The sequence below is a fragment of the Pinus tabuliformis genome, chromosome Q (assembly GCF_031772625.1).
Source record: "Pinus tabuliformis cultivar Carrire ecotype Pingquan chromosome Q, CPIR1, whole genome shotgun sequence".
In the NCBI taxonomy this organism is placed as follows: domain Eukaryota; kingdom Viridiplantae; phylum Streptophyta; class Pinopsida; order Pinales; family Pinaceae; genus Pinus; species Pinus tabuliformis.
The window spans coordinates 1,168,200,718-1,168,219,848 of record NC_142296.1 but is presented as its reverse complement, the minus strand read 5'-3'; the positions used below and the strand labels follow the sequence as shown (position 1 = coordinate 1,168,219,848).

Sequence of the window (19,131 nt, the reverse complement as noted above, 5' to 3'; positions counted from 1 at the left end):
TTATGTTGAAAGCTGCAACGCCGGTTGGTGCAAGTAACAATAAAGGGTTTTTGTTGGCTAGCGAGTTTTCCACAAATTCTTGGTGCAGGCATTTAATCAAATGGGATTTTCCTGTGCCAGCTGTTCCTTGTACGATGATCTTCCGTGGGGATTTTGGCGAAGGGGTTTTGAAGTGTGAAAAAACAGCGGTGAAAGCTATGCTTTGGGTAGGGGATAATGTATGATCATGGGGAAGGTTGGAAAATGAATGATGTTGGTTTTGAATGGGTGAGCGGTTGAATTCAATGAAATTGATAGCAGTTTCTTGCAAGGGGGGAGGGACAGTATTTTGTGACCAATTGTGGTTGACATCAAAGTCGCGGTAGCCAATCATGTCGAGGTCATCAATTGCAATATTGTAACTTGGGTGTAGTTGAGAGAGGATTTGCCATTCATTCATCTGCATGGAATCAGGGGGGGTGTGTGGGGTAGGTTGATCTTCAGTAGGTGGGCTTTGTGGGTTTTCGGGTTCGCAATGGACATGCCATGGTGTATATGCACCCTTTTTTTGTTCCCAGTGTGCAATAATTTCTGCATCAATTGAACCGATATCATCAGGGAGTGTTCGGAAGGGGAAATACAAGAGTAATTCACTCCAACAGAAGGTGGCATAAGAAGGATTACTAGAGGAAGGAATGACATTGTAATGGGGCAAGACATGTACAATCATTGGGGGGAATATGTGTTTCCAGTGGTTTCTTCTCCACTGGGCAGAATATGACCACGAGCGAGCAGCTTCAAGGAGGGGCAGTGGTTCTAGTGAGGCAGGCCTGTTCATTTATGCAACGATAAAGTTTGGTGTCAAACCAGGATTTTCAGTATCTTGCGAAACACGTTTGAAAACAGCCCTGTTGACATTCAAAGAACGGAATGTACGGCTGCAAAGAGAGAGAGGTAGCTTTTGTAACATATGGCATATTTCTTGTGCACCAATGTCTCTATCTGCAATGGTTTCTGTAAGGAGTTTTCGGATGACACCACCAGTAGGTGCTTCTGGAAGGGCACTTTGTGATAGTCGCGATAGCATTTGACGGTAGCTCTCAGATCTTGTCTCCGCTTTTGTTGCATACTTTGAAATATATTTCAATACAGCATGGCGAGAAAGGACTGGTTGGCAATCAACATTTTCTCTCCAAATAGAGAGTAGATCGGCGTTGTGAATATTCAATCTTTCATCATTGCGAGCAGGGACATAGGTTTTATGACCCTTACCATCAATGAAAAGTGAAGAAGTGGACTTCAATTCCCACGGTACTCCATATCGGCAGCTAAGCACATTGTCTTTCTTACGAAGACAAGAAGATTCATGACACTTTGTATGACGTTGAACGCAGTTGACGAGCTCTGTGTAGTCTTCAAATTGATTGGACGCGAATATTGCTGCTGTGTCAAGGAGACACGGGTTATGAATTGTTGACTAGTGAAGCGGAATAGTTCGGTGTTCTGCCTGACGTGGATTCCAAGCAGTTACGTAGTGGTCGAAATATTTCTGTGCATTAGCAACTTCTAATGCATTGTCCCAATCAAGTGTGTCCATGTCTGGTGCATTTTGTAGCCAGAGGAAGCCATGAATGTGTGCGGATCCTCTATGTTTCCATTCGTATCTGAATATAACATGAAGGGTACATTTAGTTAATACATGTATATGCAATGTATAAAATTAATGTAGAGGGATATGTATATCAAATAATACTTGCACCAGTAGTCGGTTGCATGGAGGCCTTTTTGAAGGATTTCTTCAAGGAAAATTGTAAATCTACAATGCATATATTGGGCTGTTAGATGTGGGTTTTTAATTATGTTTTGGATTTTCCATTGGAAGGGGTTGACTGAAGTGGAAGGAACACTGGTGGGCATGATCGTGTGCAAGTCATGCCATTTAGTATCAGCTGCACTGAGAGTGAAGAAGAATGTTGGGCTTCCTATTTGCGTGATCATGTCAGTCAGCTCAGATCGGCGTTTGTTCCAGAAAGACCGTGTTCCTCGTAGAGCTGACCCAAACCTCATTATTTGCTCTGGCAATCTTGAATCCGGAGAGTCATGAAGACACTGGCGTAGGTCTGATACCGTTGTTGGCAAGTTGTTCTCAATGTACTTCTTCACGAAAACACTGGCTGTTGCTTGGCTACGATGACGCATTAGAATGTTAGAAAGATAGTAGCAGAATCTTGGGTGTTGGCCAAAGCGGTTATCATGGTAGTGCAGCAAGTGCAAAGCATATTCATGCATTTCAACTTTTGTAAGTCTTGGTTGCATGATCATTGCGATGCCTGTAGGGAAGAGTGTGGGGAATGCCATGGCAAGGAGGCCGATGGTGTTGTATTCATTTATAGCAGTTAAAGATATTGGAGGCCAATCGATAGAGCTTGTTGAACTTGAATGGGTCGAGTGCAAATAGTTACAAATGTGGTCACGCTCAGTACATGAATTTGGGAGGACTGGAACGAAAGAAGAGGGTTGGATTTCTAATGGAGGTAGCATGACATCAGGATTATAAGTGGAATCAGTAGTGGTTTGATGGGGTTCAAAAGAGGAGGTGGTTACACTGTGGAGAAGAGAAGAAATGTCTGTAGGGAGATCTGGCAGCGTAGAAATTGCAGATGAATTCAATTGAACATCACGGTAGTAAGGGTCATATTTTATTTTGTATTCAAGAGCTGCAAGGACACGTGATTTGCAAACGTAGAATTCGTAAGCCTTTTCAGATGGATTTTGCCTTTTCACAATGAGGATGTCTAAGTCAGAGAGCATCCAGGGCAAGTATTTGGCAATACTGGTGATATCTTGAGGGAAGCTAATTGTATGGCCACTATATTTATATTGACCACCACGGGAATGAGTGACTTGTAGAATGGGGTTGACACGTGCGATGAGCATTTCTTCAACTTGTGTTAATTGGTGAAGGACACAGGGTTGTTCTCCAGGGTCCATGTTGTTTAGTTCAGAAAAACGATTGGTAGATTTAGATGATGCACAACGAAAACAAGAGAGTCTACCGTGGAAGAGCTTTGTTTTCATTCCTGGGTATGCTTCCTTGCATGTTGTGCAAACATGCAAGGTAGAAAGTCCATCAATCCTTTCTCGAAAGCGACGGTGTTCTTCGTTAAGGGGAGGGTTATATTGGATATGATGAACGTGTGGTGGGTTGGTTTGTATAGGTGGGAGAGCATTTGAGGTGTAGAGGAAGTAGTAGGGTTGTTGTGGTGTTCATAAAGTAGTCGAAGTCGTGCATTTATTCGATCCTTTTGTTGTGCATAAAGAATACGCCGCCGCTTGTTTTTGGCCGCAATTTGATTGTTTGGTGGCATATCTAAACAAGTACAAGTAATAGTTGTTAGTTTTCATAAACAAGTAGTGCATGTTTCGTATCTCATTTTATTGGGTGCACATACATTGTGAAATTAAAACATTATATTTTGAACATAGATTTAATTTTTTTTTTAGTTCAACATCGGTGAAGGTAGGTAGATTAGGTAGAAGAGAAAACATGCAATTAGGAATGCTATGAAATCATATGTTATTTCAGCATCTATCATTGAGAGGAGAGAAACAAGACTAAAAATATTTTGTTCCCTTCTTCTTCAAAATTTTTTTGTTTGACATGTTTGAGCGATAAAATGAATAGCTTAGCAAGCAAGGGATCAATGTATAGCATGTAGACAACGAACGAGAAACATATGTAGTGACTCTTTACAAATGTTGATATTTATATTATGTAAAATGTAAATGGCAAACATACATATGTTGGAATGACTGGAAGAGAGTATTTGCACTGAAAACTACAGGTTTCATGATAATAACATGGGTGTGTAATTTACAAAGATGAGACAATTAGTTGTGTGGAAATGTTTGTTTATGTACAAACAGGCGTGGTAGATGAAGCCCTAAGAAAAAGTTCAAAGGCGGCGAACAATAGGTCGTTTTGAAGCGGACAGTGCTTGAATGTTAGTGAGCGCTTCCTTGCACGCAGAGGCATATTGAATTTCTTCTGAATTGATCAGTATTGGTTGCAAGCGTTGAACACCGTTGAAGTAATATGTTTTAATGGAAAGTGTTAGCTGGAAGCGGCGCCCTAAAATCCGACCACAAATTTCCTGTAGATCAGTTGGTTCGATAGAAAGTAGGAACAGGTCTTTTGCGTGATGCCCATGAGCTCGTTCCCTGCATCATTGAAAACTGTGACGTTCTGTAGATTCCCGGTGTGGTCATGTAGCTCAATTTTAAGTTTGTAACGGTAGTCACATTCTAGGAAGTCACCGTTACATTTTGTACAATGCCAAAGATTGTTAGAATGCTCCACAACCTTTTTCATGCATTGTTTTCCATTGAAATCTAGTGGACATGCTAGAAAGTAGAAGTCGTCCATATCAAGAGCAGTAATTGTTGCTCGAACTAAAACCCAGATTGCTTTATCAGAGGGTTGCATGCCAGCAATTTCATGAAACGTCTTTCGTGGCAGGGCACGTTTCGAAGCAACACCATAGTTTCTACTCAAAGATGGAGAAGAAGAGCTATAGCCGGTTTCACGGAACCATGCATGTAATTGGTGAGTTTCTTCAACTTGTGGATTTATTGTGACAGTGCTCGTTGGTATCGTCCTTATTGTGGTGCCATTAAATTCAGACATGCGGCCTCCTTTGATTGCAAGAATTGGTGGGTTGTCGAAAGAGTAGAATTCAGAAAGATGATGTCCTATATAGTCACAGTGGTCTCCCCATAATGTTACATCAATGCTAAAACCCGACTTGTCCTTTAGTATGAGTGTTTTCCTTAATGTTTCACTTCCATCTTTTCGTCGAATTGTTGATGCAGGTGACGTGGAGGTAACAACACCAATGACATCCACATTTGTATTTGGAGTTGCACTTTTTACTTCAGCAATATTCTTGAAGTGAAAGCTCTGGTAGGGAAACGTTGGATCATCTGTAGGACATGGATTGATAGTGGAAGCAGTAAACAAGTAAATCTCCCATTTGTTCTTGAGGTGGTTGTAGTTTGGATTTGCTTCTCTCACTGTGCCATTTGATACAATGTATAGTTGCCCAACCTGAATTATATTGTAAAGAGATTCGGCCAGTTCAGCAAATGCAGAAAGGTGGATCTCTTCCTTATCACGGTTGATAAGGTCAAATACGAAAACTTTTCCTGAGCCTCGCACATTGTTGTATGCCTTCAATGATGTCTTCGCAGATGATCTACCTTGGATAGACCAATATTTTCGGTAAGGGTTGAGTGCTGTGAATGGAATTGTTGTAGTTGTTGCCGTAGTTGGTGGAGTAACTACAGAGGGCAAGGTATCTTCAGCTGACGAAGAGCTAAATTGGGTTGAACCCGCCTGTGCATGTTGCAGCGTCGATGTGTCCTTCATCAACGCTGCTGAGCGCTTCACAACTTCAAGCTCAACGACTCGGATGGACCTTATGTAAACAAGTAAGAAATGAATTAATAAAGATTCCATTTTCCTTCTTTTGATGCAAAAAATGTCTAGGCGGGAAAAAGTAATAGAGGGTGATTTCAAATGGTGGGCCTTACGAGGAGTTTTGGAGCACTGTGCAAGCTGCTTTGTTGAGCAGAATTATTGAGCCAATTTGGATGTCTCCAGAGACAACTTGTGGGCCATATGCGGATGGTAGCAAAGTCTTATGTTGATGTGTTCCATCAGATAGAGTAATGTGGAAGTGCGAGGATGTTGTTTTCAATGAGGTAACAGAACCTACATCGATTATCTGAAGTAGTGGTTGAATCTCGGTGCAACCATTCAGCAATAGAGGAATGGCATTCGATGTCAAGGTTGTCTCCATAATAGAACAAGAGGTTTCTTTTTCCCGTGATAGGAGTACCTGCAATTCATCAATTTCACCACAATACAAAATTCTAGTCAAAGAAGATGTGACATGAATGCGGAATCTAATCTAAGAAGGCTAACTGTTGATGGTGAAACAATAATAAGGGCACAACCTACACGGGGAGGAGAATAACCTCTCATATTAACCACCCAAGGTAGTCCACGTTAACAAAATGCTTGTTATTTGATTCAGGGACAAGCTACATATTGTTCAAATTTAGAAGCACCTCAAGCGGCTCAAAAATGCTTATAGTCTTACAGTACCGGCAAAACATCAATGAAATAGGAACATTTCCCAGCCAATCCTAATACTGATCCTACACATTAAGAGATGTGGTTCAATCGAGGCATTTGCCATGTATTTCACTCACTTAATTTACCCTTTGCAGACCCTTCTAAAAGGCTGACTGGACTCCATATGGATTTGTAATAATTTATGATATATTAAGTATCCTGTGAACAAGGCACAATTTTTTTTTCTTTAATATGCTATATTCGGGTGTACTCAATGCGCTTGTGCATTTCTGCACATTTTAGGGATGTTGAATAGCTCTGTTTTTTCTTTGCTGTTCTATCATATCCAAGAATGTACTCTTTCTTATAATTGGAAGTAATTTATATCTTACCAAGATTAAAATTGTACTCTATTATTCTCATGTACCAGTCGCGTCTGTTTATTGTTTTTTATTAGGAGCGATAAAAATTGTCATTGCCCATTGCTAAATCATAGAACAGTCTTCTGCTCTTTCTTCTCTCTGCTGTTCCATTGTTCCAATGATGTGCACTTTTTTTATCATTGTAAGGAATTTATATCTTACTATTTCGCTTCATGTATATCTTATATCTCACCTACTCTTTCTTATCATTGTAAGGAAGTTATTTCTTACCATAATTTATACCAATCTCTTGTTTCGCTTCTTGTATCATATTTTGTTATAATTGATTTTTATTAGGAGAGGCACAAGTCGTGATAGGGAGGAAGCTATGCACATGTAATTTGCCAAGGGACTTTCTGGTGCTTAAAAATTAAATTGCCACATATCTCCGCTGGTCTGTCATGAGCGTATTAGCTGTTAATTTGTTACTGTTTAGTTTCATGGCACTTTTAATGAGAATTATTGAGTAGACAATTTTGCATCAAGTACTCTTCTCTTCTTTCAAGAAACAAATATGTAGCTTCACCCAACCAGCTTTATACATACACACACACACAGCTAGAACAGGTATAATGATGATTGTTGCCTAGCTAGGATCAACTCCACTGCATTACTGGCATGTACATAATTAACGTTTAACTCATCATTGCTACCGAATTGTACCTAAATTTATTACTAGGTCAACTCATCCCATGCAAATGCCAATATTATCCCATGTTGGGTAAGCCATGTGCAACACCATTGGCGTATGACTGCTACCCATGGAGTTCATGATTGGGTTCAAAATAGGTATATGATGCCAGCCTCCCTAAAGTGAATATGGTAAAGTGTCAACATACAGAGTTTACCTCTGAAATTTGGAAGGCAGGGACTGTAACACCTGTTGTGTCAGCCCTATTGTTAAGCACTCACCCCTAATTTCCTCTGTGGTGAACATGTCTCCAACATCAACATCTGCTGGTTTCCAAGGAGAACACAGTCCGTAGTAGGGGCAAGTTCTCATGATCTATCTATTTATTGGGCTGAGGCTCCTCCCTATTTCTCTTCAACATATGTCATTCTACTCTGAATTCTGCATGTGTGGTGCGTAAGAAACTGACATACTAACAATACCAGTAGACAAAACATGGTGTGAGCACACATTTTTAGAGCAAATTTTGATTGTCCACACCTAAGGATAGGTAGGAGGTGAGGTCATTCAAAGCCCTTCCTTTCAGGTCATGAAATTACATGGGTTGGTAAGGCTAAAATTATATTGAAACTGCCCACATTCTTTCCCCTTTCACATCATACTCCATTTCCCTCTTTTTAACTTTGTACAAAAAGAAAATGGGAATTGAATTACTCCTCTTTTCCAGATCGCTGCATTTAGATGGGTTGGTCAGGCTGCAAATAAATAGAAACTGCCCATGATAGTCCGCAATCTGCCCACTGTTATGTCACTGATGGAATCTGATTGTTGTTATGGTCTGGCCGCTGTTTTCAGGGCCCTGTTTCTAACAAGAGGGAGGACCCAGATAGCTCTTATTACAAACATGAGCTTGGCCCCAGATAGTTCTTCTATATGCCTGGACTGAAGGAATGTGTGAACTTTCAGATTCAATAGCTATACATGGTGTTTGAATAGCGTGTTCACTATATGCAATGGCTGCTATTCAACATCCCTAAAATGTGCAGAAATGCACAAGCACAGTGAGTACACCCGAATATAGCATTTTAAAGGAAAAAAAATTGTGCCTTGTTCACAGAATACTTAATATATCATAAATTATTACAAAGCCATATGGAGTCCAGTCAGCCTTTTAGAAGGGTCTGCAAAGGGTAAATTAAGTGAGCGAAATACGTTGTGTGACTGATGGAATCTGATTGTTGTTATGGTCTGGCCGCTGTTTTCAGGGTCCTGTTTCTGACAAGAGGGAGGACCCAGATAGCTCTTATTACAAACATGAGCTTGGCCCCAGATAGTTCTTCTATATGCCTGGACTGAAGGAATGTGTGAACTTTCAGATTCAATAGCTATACATGGTGTTTGAATAGCTTGTTCACTATATGCAATGGCTGCTATTCAATATCCCTAAAATGTGCAGAAATGCACAAGCACAGTGAGTACACCCGAATATAGCATATTAAAGAAAAAAAAAATTGTGCCTTGTTCACAGGATACTTAATATATCATAAATTATTACAAAGCCATATGGAGTCCAGTCAGCCTTTTAGAAGGGTCTGCAAAGGGTAAATTAAGTGAGTGAAATACATGGCAAATGCCTCGATTGAACCACATCTCTTAATGTGTAGGATCAGTATTAGGATTGGTTGGGAAATGTTCCTATTTCATTGATGTTTTGCCGGTACTGTAAGACTATAAGCATTTTTGAGCCGCTTGAGGTGCTTCTAAATTTGAACAATATGTAGCTTGTCCCTGAATCAAATAACAAGCATTTTGTTAACGTGGACTACCTTGGGTGGTTAATATGAGAGGTTATTCTCCTCCCCGTGTAGGTTGTGCCCTTATTATTGTTTCACCATCAACAGTTAGCCTTCTTAGATTAGATTCCGCATTCATGTCACATCTTCTTTGACTAGAATTTTGTATTGTGGTGAAATTGATGAATTGCAGGTACTCCTATCACGGGAAAAAGAAACCTCTTGTTCTATTATGGAGACAACCTTGACACCGAATGCCATTCCTCTATTGCTGAATGGTTGCACCGAGATTCAACCACTACTTCAGATAATCGATGTAGGTTCCGTTACCTCATTGAAAACAACATCGTCGCACTTCCACATTACTCTATCTAATGGAACACATCAACATAAGACTTTGCTACCATACGCATATGGCCCACAAGTTGTCTCTGGAGACATCCAAATTGGCTCAATAATTCTGCTCAACAAAGCAGCTTGCACAGTGCTCCAAAACTCCTCGTAAGGCCCACCATTTGAAATCACCCTCTTTTACTTTTTCCCGCCTAGACGTTTTTTGCATCAAAAGAAGGAAAATGGAATCTTTATTAATTCATTTCTTACTTGTTTACATAAGGTCCATCCGAGTCGTTGAGCTTGAAGTTGTGAATCGCTCAGCAGTGTTGATGAAGGACACATCGACGCTGCAACATGCACAGGCGGGTTCAGCCCAATTTAGCTCTTCGTCAGCTGAAGATACCTTGCCCTCTGTAGTTACTCCACCAACTACGGCAACAACTACAACAATTCTATTCATGGCACTCAACCCTTACCGAAAATATTTGTCTATCCAAGGTAGAGCATCTGCGAAGACATCATTGAAGGCATACAACAATGTGCGAGGCTCAGGAAAAGTTTTCGGATTTGACCTTATCAACCGTGATAAGGAAGAGATCCACCTTTCTGCATTTGTTGAACTGGCCGAATCTCTTTACAATCTAATTCAGGTTGGGCAACTATACATTGTATCAAATGGCACAGTGAGACAAGCAAATCCAAACTACAACCACCTCAAGAACAAATGGGAGATTTACTTGTTTGCTGCTTCCACTATCAATCCATGTCCTACAGATGATCCAACATTTCCCTACCAGAGCTTTCACTTCAAGAATATTGCTGAAGTAAAAAGTGCAACTCCAAATACAAATGTGGATGTCATTGGTGTTGTTACCTCCACGTCACCTGCATCAACAATTCGACGAAAAGATGGAAGTGAAACATTAAGGAAAACACTCATACTAAAGGACAAGTCAGGTTTTAGCATTGATGTAACATTATGGGGAGACCACTATGACTATATAGGACAGCATCTTTCTGAATTCTACTCTTTCGACAACCCACCAATTCTTGCAATCAAAGGAGGCCGCGTGTCTGAATTTAATGGCACCACAATAGGGACGATACCAACGAGCATTGTCACAATAAATCCACAAGTTGAAGAAACTCACCAATTACATGCATGGTTCCGTGAAACCGGCTATAGCTCTTCTTCTCCATCTTTGAGTAGAAACTATGGTGTTGCTTCGAAACGTGCCCTGCCACGAAAGACGTTTCATGAAATTGCTGGCATGCAACCCTCTGATAAAGCAATCTGGGTTTCAGTTCGAGCAACAATTACTGCTCTTGATATGGACGACTTCTACTTTCTAGCATGTCCACTAGATTTCAATGGAAAACAATGCATGAAAAAGGTTGTGGAGCATTCTAACAATCTTTGGCATTGTACAAAATGTAACGGTGACTTCCTAGAATGTGACTACCGTTACAAACTTAAAATTGAGCTACATGACCACACCGGGAATCTACAGAACGTCACAGTTTTCAATGATGCAGGGAACGAGCTCATGGGCATCACAGCAAAAGACCTGTTCCTACTTTCTATCGAACCAACTGATCTACAGGAAATTTGTGGCCGGATTTCAGGGCACCGCTTCCAGCTAACACTTTCCATTAAAACAGATTACTTCAACGGTGTTCAACGCTTGCAACCAATACTGATCAATTCAGAAGAAATTCAATATGCCTCTGCATGCAAGGAAGCGCTCACTGATATTCAAGCACTGTCCGCTTCAAAACGACCTATTGTTCACCGCCTTTCAACTTTTTCTTAGGGCTTCATCTACCACGCCTGTTTGTACATAAACAAACATTTCCACACAACTAATTGTCTCATCTTTGTAAATTACACACCCATGTTATTATCATGAAACCTGTAGTTTTCAGTGCATATACTCTCTTCCAGTCATTCCAACATATGTATGTTTGCCATTTACATTTTACATAATATAAATATCAACATTTGTAAAGAGTCACTACATATGTTTCTCGTTCATTGTCTACATGCTATACATTGATCCCTTGCTTGCTAAGCTATTCATTTTATCGCTCAAACATGTCAAACAAAAATTTTTTGAAGAAGAAGGGAACGAAATATTTTTAGTCTTGTTTCTCTCCTCTCAATGATAGATGCTGAAATAACATATGATTTCATAGCATTCCTAATTGCATGTTTTCTCTTCTACCTAATCTACCTACCTTCACCGATGTTGAACTAAAAAAAAATTTAAATCTATGTTCAAAATATAATGTTTTAATTTCACAATGGATGTGCACGCAATAAAATGAGATACCAAACATGCACTACTTGTTTATGAAAACTAACAACTATTACTTGTACTTGTTTAGATATGCCACCAAATAATCAAATTGCGGCCAAAAACAAGCGGCGACGTATTCTTTATGCACAACAAAAGGATCGAATAAATGCACGACGTCGACTACTTTATCAACACCACAACAACCCTACTACTTCCTCTACACCTCAAATGCTCTCCCACCTATACAAACCAACCCACCACACGTTCATCATATCCAATATAACCCTCCCCTTAACGAAGAACACCGTCGCTTTCGAGAAAGGATTGAGGGACTTTCTACCTTGCATGTTTGCACAACATGCAAGGAAGCATACCCAGGAATGAAAACAAAGCTCTTCCACGGTAGACTCTCTTGTTTTCGTTGTGCATCATCTAAATCTACCAATCGTTTTTCTGAACTAAACAACATGGACCCTGGAGAACAACCCTGTGTCCTTCACCAATTAACACAAGTTGAAGAAATGCTCATCGCACGTGTCAACCCCATTCTACAAGTCACTCATTCCCGTGGTGGTCAATATAAATATAGTGGCCATACAATTAGCTTCCCTCAAGATATCACCAGTATTGCCAAATACTTACCCCGGATGCTCGATGTGCAGTTAAAGGAAGCGCCTTTGAAATGGATTGGTAAGAAATGGTTAGAATTCTTATCCAATTAAAGTTGCATGTCTTTTGATTGAATGCATTTCTTGGTTAAGGGAATGCAAGTTGTAGGATGGAAAAGTTGAGTATGAGACTCACTCTATTGCAGCGAACGTTATATTCATTTCAGCTTTGAAAGTACATGTACATGTGATCGAGGATATTGTACTTATGATTGTACTTAAGAGAAAGTTGAAGGATAAACTGCATGCATGAGAATGAGCACAGGGATCATGATGACTTCCTTGTTTTTTTAAAACATGTCTGTGTGATTAACTTGAAGGGTTGATTACTTTGTTTTTAACCATGCATGTAATGTAATATTGAATTGGAAAAAGTTAATTTGATCTCCAAGATTGTAAAGAGGAGAAATGATGAAGTGTTTCATCTTTGTAAAAGCCTTCTCATTTGGGAGGCAACTCTTCTTCTGGAGCGAAGGTGCCATGGATGGGCATCGTGACAGCAAGCAAGCCCACATGTTCAGGAGAATATTTCAGCTCATATATCAGCAATTTTCATTGCTGGTTTCTGCAAACTTTCAGTTTGTTTGGTGAACAAGCTTGGTCGGGATTCGACGAGTACTTGGTTTATGCAGCGACATTCGCCATGATGACAGTTGATAAGGCAGGACCTTTTGGCATCAGTATGCTCTTTTGGCTAAATGGAAGAGGATATTTCTGTTCCTCAAGTGCTGTACAATTCAGTTCAGAGATTCAGTGAGCTTTTGGGGACCAAAAGCCTTCTCATTTGGGAGGTGTGATCAGGAGATCAGTACCAAGTGTCATAAAATGGTCAAAAATGAAACTGCTTATAACTAGTTCAAAGTTGAATGACTGGAAAGTGCTCGTCTTCCCGATTTCGGCGCCGCAAACGGTTCGAAAAACGGTCGCCATATGAGGAAGTTATGGCAAAAAGAAGAATTTGTCCATAACATTAGAAATTTTAATTTTTCAAAAAAAAATTAAAAAAGGAATATTCCGCCTGGCACAAAATCCGAGGCAACCACCAAACATTAAATGTAACTGCAGTTAAGTTGGCGGAATTTTGGCAGGAGCGCCAAATTTGGCAGACCCGCCATAATTGGCGGAGCTAACTGGAGTTAGCTAAAGTTAGCTGGAGTTTTTCTAGGGAAAAACTGGAGAAACTTTAAATGGCCATAACTTTGGCTAGGAAAGTCGGTTTTGGACGATTTTTTTATTTTTATTTTGGGTATTTTCGACCTTCTGAAGCCATTGGTGCAGGTTTCACAGCCATTTTAGGTCATTTTCAGGTGTTTTTACTTCATGAAAGTTCCAAGAGCCACCAGGGCCAAATCAGTTTGGGAGCTGCATTGGGAATTGTGCAGCTAGTGAATGTGGAACGAAGGTCATTCCTGAAGGTTTTCAGCCTTCTGAATCCATTTCTGCAACTCGTTTTTCCTTCTGAAGCATTCTTCTCACTGTTTAGCTTCAGGGAAGCTTTCAGGGCCACAAGGGCCATTTCAGGGATTGAGCTGTTTGGGGGCTCTGTTCATCCGATTTTGGTGATTCAAAAGCCTATGTCTGCTATTTTCGACCTCCTGAGTCTAATGGAAGAGGTTTTAGAACCAATTGAGGTCATCTTCACCTCAAAATTCTCCATGAAAGTTTAAAGGGCCACCAGGGCCAATTAGGGAAAGTACTGTATAAGGTACAAAATTCACTGTTTAGTGTTTGGGAAAGAGCATGTTTGGCTAATTCCTATCTTCTGATTCTGTATTTACAGTCAGATTTGTCCTTTGAGACACCCATATTCTTGTATTAGCCTTTGTAGCAATTTTAATACAAGAGGACAAGCCTAGTTGGAGAGGTTTGGTCCAGCAGATGTAGCCCAGAGGGGGGGTGAACTGCTTTATCATTTTGATATCTTTATTTGCTGAAGATGATATGCTAAACAAAACTGATATAAAGTATTAAACAACAAATAAATATAACTTGCATACACACATAATCACCTGTTCAGCTGTAGAAAGTTACTTGTCTTATTCCGCAAGACCTTAACCTTCAAGTATGTGTATGTCGAAGACTTCTAAGTGTTTACTTTGTTATTTCTTTAGGCAGAGCCTGTAGAGGGCCAGGTAGCCTCTGGAACTCATCCTCTTTTTAGAGGTGACATGTCCGGTGAATGCCCCTACAGTCTATCTCTGTATAAGAAATAAGAAGTTTACACATTTTTAGAGGTCATTTGGAGTGTCTAGCTCACTGTTGAAATTATTGGAAATGGAAGTGCATGTTGCAGCGTCGATGTGTCCTTCATCAACGCTGCTGAGCGATTCACAACTTCAAGCTCAACGACTCGGATGGACCTTATGTAAACAAGTAAGAAATGAATTAATAAAGATTCCATTTTCCTTCTTTTGATGCAAAAAACGTCTAGGCGGGAAAAAGTAAAAGAGGGTGATTTCAAATGGTGGGCCTTACGAGGAGTTTTGGAGCACTGTGCAAGCTGCTTTGTTGAGCAGAATTATTGAGCCAATTTGGATGTCTCCAGAGACAACTTGTGGGCCATATGCGGATGGTAGCAAAGTCTTATGTTGATGTGTTCCATCAGATAGAGTAATGTGGAAATGCGAGGATGTTGTTTTCAATGAGGTAACGGAACCTACATCGATTATCTGAAGTAGTGGTTGAATCTCGATGCAACCATTCAGCAATAGAGGAATGGCATTCGGTGTCAAGGTTGTCTCCATAATAGAACAAGAGGTTTCTTTTTCCCGTGATAGGAGTACCTGCAATTCATCAATTTCACCACAATACAAAATTCTAGTCAAAGAAGATGTGACATGAATGCGGAATCTAATCTAAGAAGGCTAACTGTTGATGGTGAAACAATAATAAGGGCACAACCTACACGGGGAGGAGAATAACCTTTCATATTAACCACCCAAGGTAGTCCACGTTAACAAAGTGCTTGTTATTTGATTCAGGGACAAGCTACATATTGTTCAAATTTAGAAGCACCTCAAGCGGCTCAAAAATGCTTATAGTCTTACAGTACCGGCAAAACATCAATGAAATAGGAACATTTCCTAGCCAATCCTAATACTGATCCTACACATTAAGAGATGTGGTTCAATCGAGGCATTTGCCATGTATTTCACTCACTTAATTTACCCTTTGCAGACCCTTCTAAAAGGCTGACTGGACTCCATATGGCTTTGTAATAATTTATGATATATTAAGTATCCTGTGAACAAGGCACAACTTTTTTTTCTTTAATATGCTATATTCGGGTGTACTCACTGTGCTTGTGCATTTCTGCACATTTTAGGGATGTTGAATAGCAGCCATTGCATATAGTGAACAAGCTATTCAAACACCATGTATAGCTATTGAATCTGAAAGTTCACACATTCCTTCAGTCCAGGAATATAGAAGAACTATCTGGGGCCAAGCTCATGTTTGTAATAAGAGCTATCTGGGTCCTCCCTCTTGTCAGAAACTGGACCCTGAAAACAGCAGCCAGACCATAACAACAATCAGATTCCATCAGTCACACAACGTATTTCGCTCACTTAATTTACCCTTTGCAAACCCTTTTAAAAGGCTGACTGGACTCCATATGGCTTTGTAATAATTTATGATATATTAAGTATTCTGTGAACAAGGCACAAATTTTTTTCCTTTAAAATGCTATATTCAGGTGTACTCACTGTGCTTGTGCATTTCTGCACATTTTAGGGATGTTGAATAGCAGCCATTGCATATAGTGAACACGCTATTCAAACACCATGTATAGCTATTGAATCTGAAAGTTCACACATTCCTTCAGTCCAGGCATATAGAAGAACTATCTGGGGCCAAGCTCATGTTTGTAATAAGAGCTATCTGGGTCCTCCCTCTTGTCAGAAACAGGGCCCTGAAAACAGCGGCCAGACCATAACAACAATCAGATTCCATCAGTCACATAACAGTGGGCAGATTGCGGACTATCATGGGCAGTTTCTATTTATTTGCAGCCTGACCAACCCATCTAAATGCAGCAATCTGGAAAAGAGGAGTAATTCAATTCCCATTTTCTTTTTGTACAAAGTTAAAAAGAGGGAAATGGAGTATGATGTGAAAGGGGAAAGAATGTGGGCAGTTTCAATATAATTTTAGCCTTACCAACCCATGTAATTTCATGCCCTGAAAGGAAGGGCTTTGAATGACCTCACCTCCTACCTATCCTTAGGTGTGGACAATCAAAATTTGCTCTAAAAATGTGTGCTCACACCATGTTTTGTCTACTGGTATTGTTAGTATGTCAGTTTCTTACGCACCACACATGCAGAATTCAGAGTAGAATGACATATGTTGAAGAGAAATAGGGAGGAGCCTCAGCCCAATAAATAGATAGATCATGAGAACTTGCCCCTACTACGGATTGTGTTCTCCTTGGAAACCAACAGATGTTGATGTTGGAGACGTGTTCACCACAGAGGAAATTAGGCGTGAGTGCTTAACAATAGGGCTGACACAACAGGTGTTACAGTCCCTGCCTTCCAAATTTCAGAGGTAAACTTTGTATGTTGACACTTTACCATATTCACTTTAGGGAGGCTGGCATCATATACCTATTTTGAACCCAATCATGAACTCCATGGGTAGCAGTCATACGCCAATGGTGTTGCACATGGCTTACCCAACATGGGATAATATTGGCATTTGCATGGGATGAGTTGACCTAGTAATAAATTTAGGTACAATTCGGTAGCAATGATGAGTTAAACGTTAATTATGTACATGCCAGTAATGCAGTGGAGTTGATCCTAACTAGGCAACCATCATCATTATACATGTTCTAGCTATGTGTGTATGTATGTATAAAGCTGGTTGGGTGAAGCTACATATTTGTTTCTTGAAAGAAGAGAAGAGTACTTGATGCAAAATTGTCTACTCGATAATTCTCATTAAAAGTGCCATGAAACTAAATAGTAACAAATTAACAGCTAATACGCTCATGACAGACCAGCGGAGATATGTGGCAATTTAATTTTTAAGCACCAGAAAGTCCCTTGGCAAATTACATGTGCATAGCTTCCTCCCTATCACGACTTGTGCCTCTCCTAATAAAAATCAATTATAACAAAATATGATACAAGAAGCGAAACAAGAGATTGGTATAAATTATGGCAAGAAATAACTTCCTTACAATGATAAGAAAGAGTAGGTGAGATATAAGATATACATGAAGCGAAATAGTAAGATATAGATTCCTTACAATGATAAAAAAAAGTACACATCATTGGAACAATGGAACAGCAGAGAGAAGAAAGAGCAGAAGACTGTTCTATGATTTAGCAATGGGCAATGACAATTTTTATCACTCCTAATAAAAAACAATAAACAGACGCGACTGGTACATGAGAATAATAGAGTACAATTTTAATCTTGGTAAGATATAAATTACTTCCAACTATAAGAAAGAGTACATTCTTGGATATGATAGAACAACAAAGAAAAAACTGACGAAGAATGGTACATTGGTAGCAAGACAAAAATCCCTCACAAGGAGAAGAAAAAGTACATTATGTAATGTGCATAACTTCCTCTGTATCAAAACTTGTATCTCTCCTAATGAAAAAAATACAACCAAAATTACATGCATGAAACAAAAGAAAAGGGACTGGTAATATGAGTAAGATACAAATTCCTTCCAAGGAGAAGACAAAATACATTCTTGCCATGATAGAACACAGCAGACAAAAGAAACAGAAGAAGATTGGTTAAAGAGAAGTACTTACAAGGAGAAGAAAGAGTAAATAACCAATATGATTCCAAAATGATTACACGCACTCATTTCTGCTGTAGAGCACATTTTTCTTTTTTTATTATTTGAATAGATATACAGGGAAAATATGAAAAACCAGAGCTCAATACATATATAAATAATCTGACTAATGACAGATCGCATGGTGAAACGTTTGCAGAGGCATCCCAAAATCAGCATGCAAGTGCAAATTTATTTTCAGCTTTAAACTAATACAATTTGAGTATACTAACAAACTTGGGTTAGCCGTTCTACTCAATTCTCCGTTACCAACAAACCCAAAATTCTCACAATACGGTTCTAAGGTCATCTGCTAAGGGTTCCCTTAAGGTTGGAGATTTATAGTGGAGTCCAACAAAAAACTAATTAGGCTGGTTGGGTGAGTGTATTCTGCTATATACCTGCATGCTGGAAACCATGGCTGAAGTAATGTTGGGCTGCATTTTTACAACTAATTATGCAGAGATTGACTTCTGTGGATTTCTAATCAGGCAGACCAGCTGAAAATGACTGACTGTAATTTTGTTGTTTTGAAGGATGAATAGAATTCCCACTGCTTATTTACAATAAAGAAAAAAAATAAGGCATAACTTCAAATATCCAAAACAGAAATTCCCAAGGAAGTCTCGAAAACAAATTTTAAAAACTTCAAAAGCAAAATAAAGCAGCTAAAGCCAGACACAGATACATGAAAGACGACATGACCTAAAATGACAGAAACACGAGGATACAAATTTTCTGGATTAGAAAATAGGCCATGAAATTTCTGAGTAGCGCAAAATAGAAATAAATGAATCCGAAAAAATCACTTACAGTTTGCAACAAAAGCAATATGGAGAATAGAGACTCTAAATGAGAATATTCACATTGTGTTACAAGATATGGTAAAACATTTCTGAATCGAAGCCTTAAATAGAATTCCCTGGAACGCCATTTTTCAAACAATAAAAAGAAAAGGGAGACAACAGATTATTGATATATGCCAAAATCCTATCTCATATATACCAGCAATTAAGGGCATCACTTAGCAGCCACAAAGTTGAAAGTGTTTATAAGG

At 39.4% G+C, this 19,131-nt stretch overlaps 1 protein-coding gene across 1 annotated transcript; it reads right to left on the bottom strand.

Annotated features, from left to right (window-relative positions):
- Nucleotides 1-817: 817 nt before the first annotated feature.
- On the bottom strand, nt 818-2,178 carry LOC149223843 (uncharacterized). The gene is made up of 3 exons (XM_089388014.1): nt 2,042-2,178; nt 1,511-1,643; nt 818-1,324 (listed from the first exon to the last, which is right to left on the bottom strand). Exons 1-3 carry the CDS (start codon nt 2,176-2,178, stop codon nt 818-820), a joined length of 777 nt encoding a protein of 258 aa, XP_089244140.1.
- Nucleotides 2,179-19,131: the final 16,953 nt, after the last annotated feature.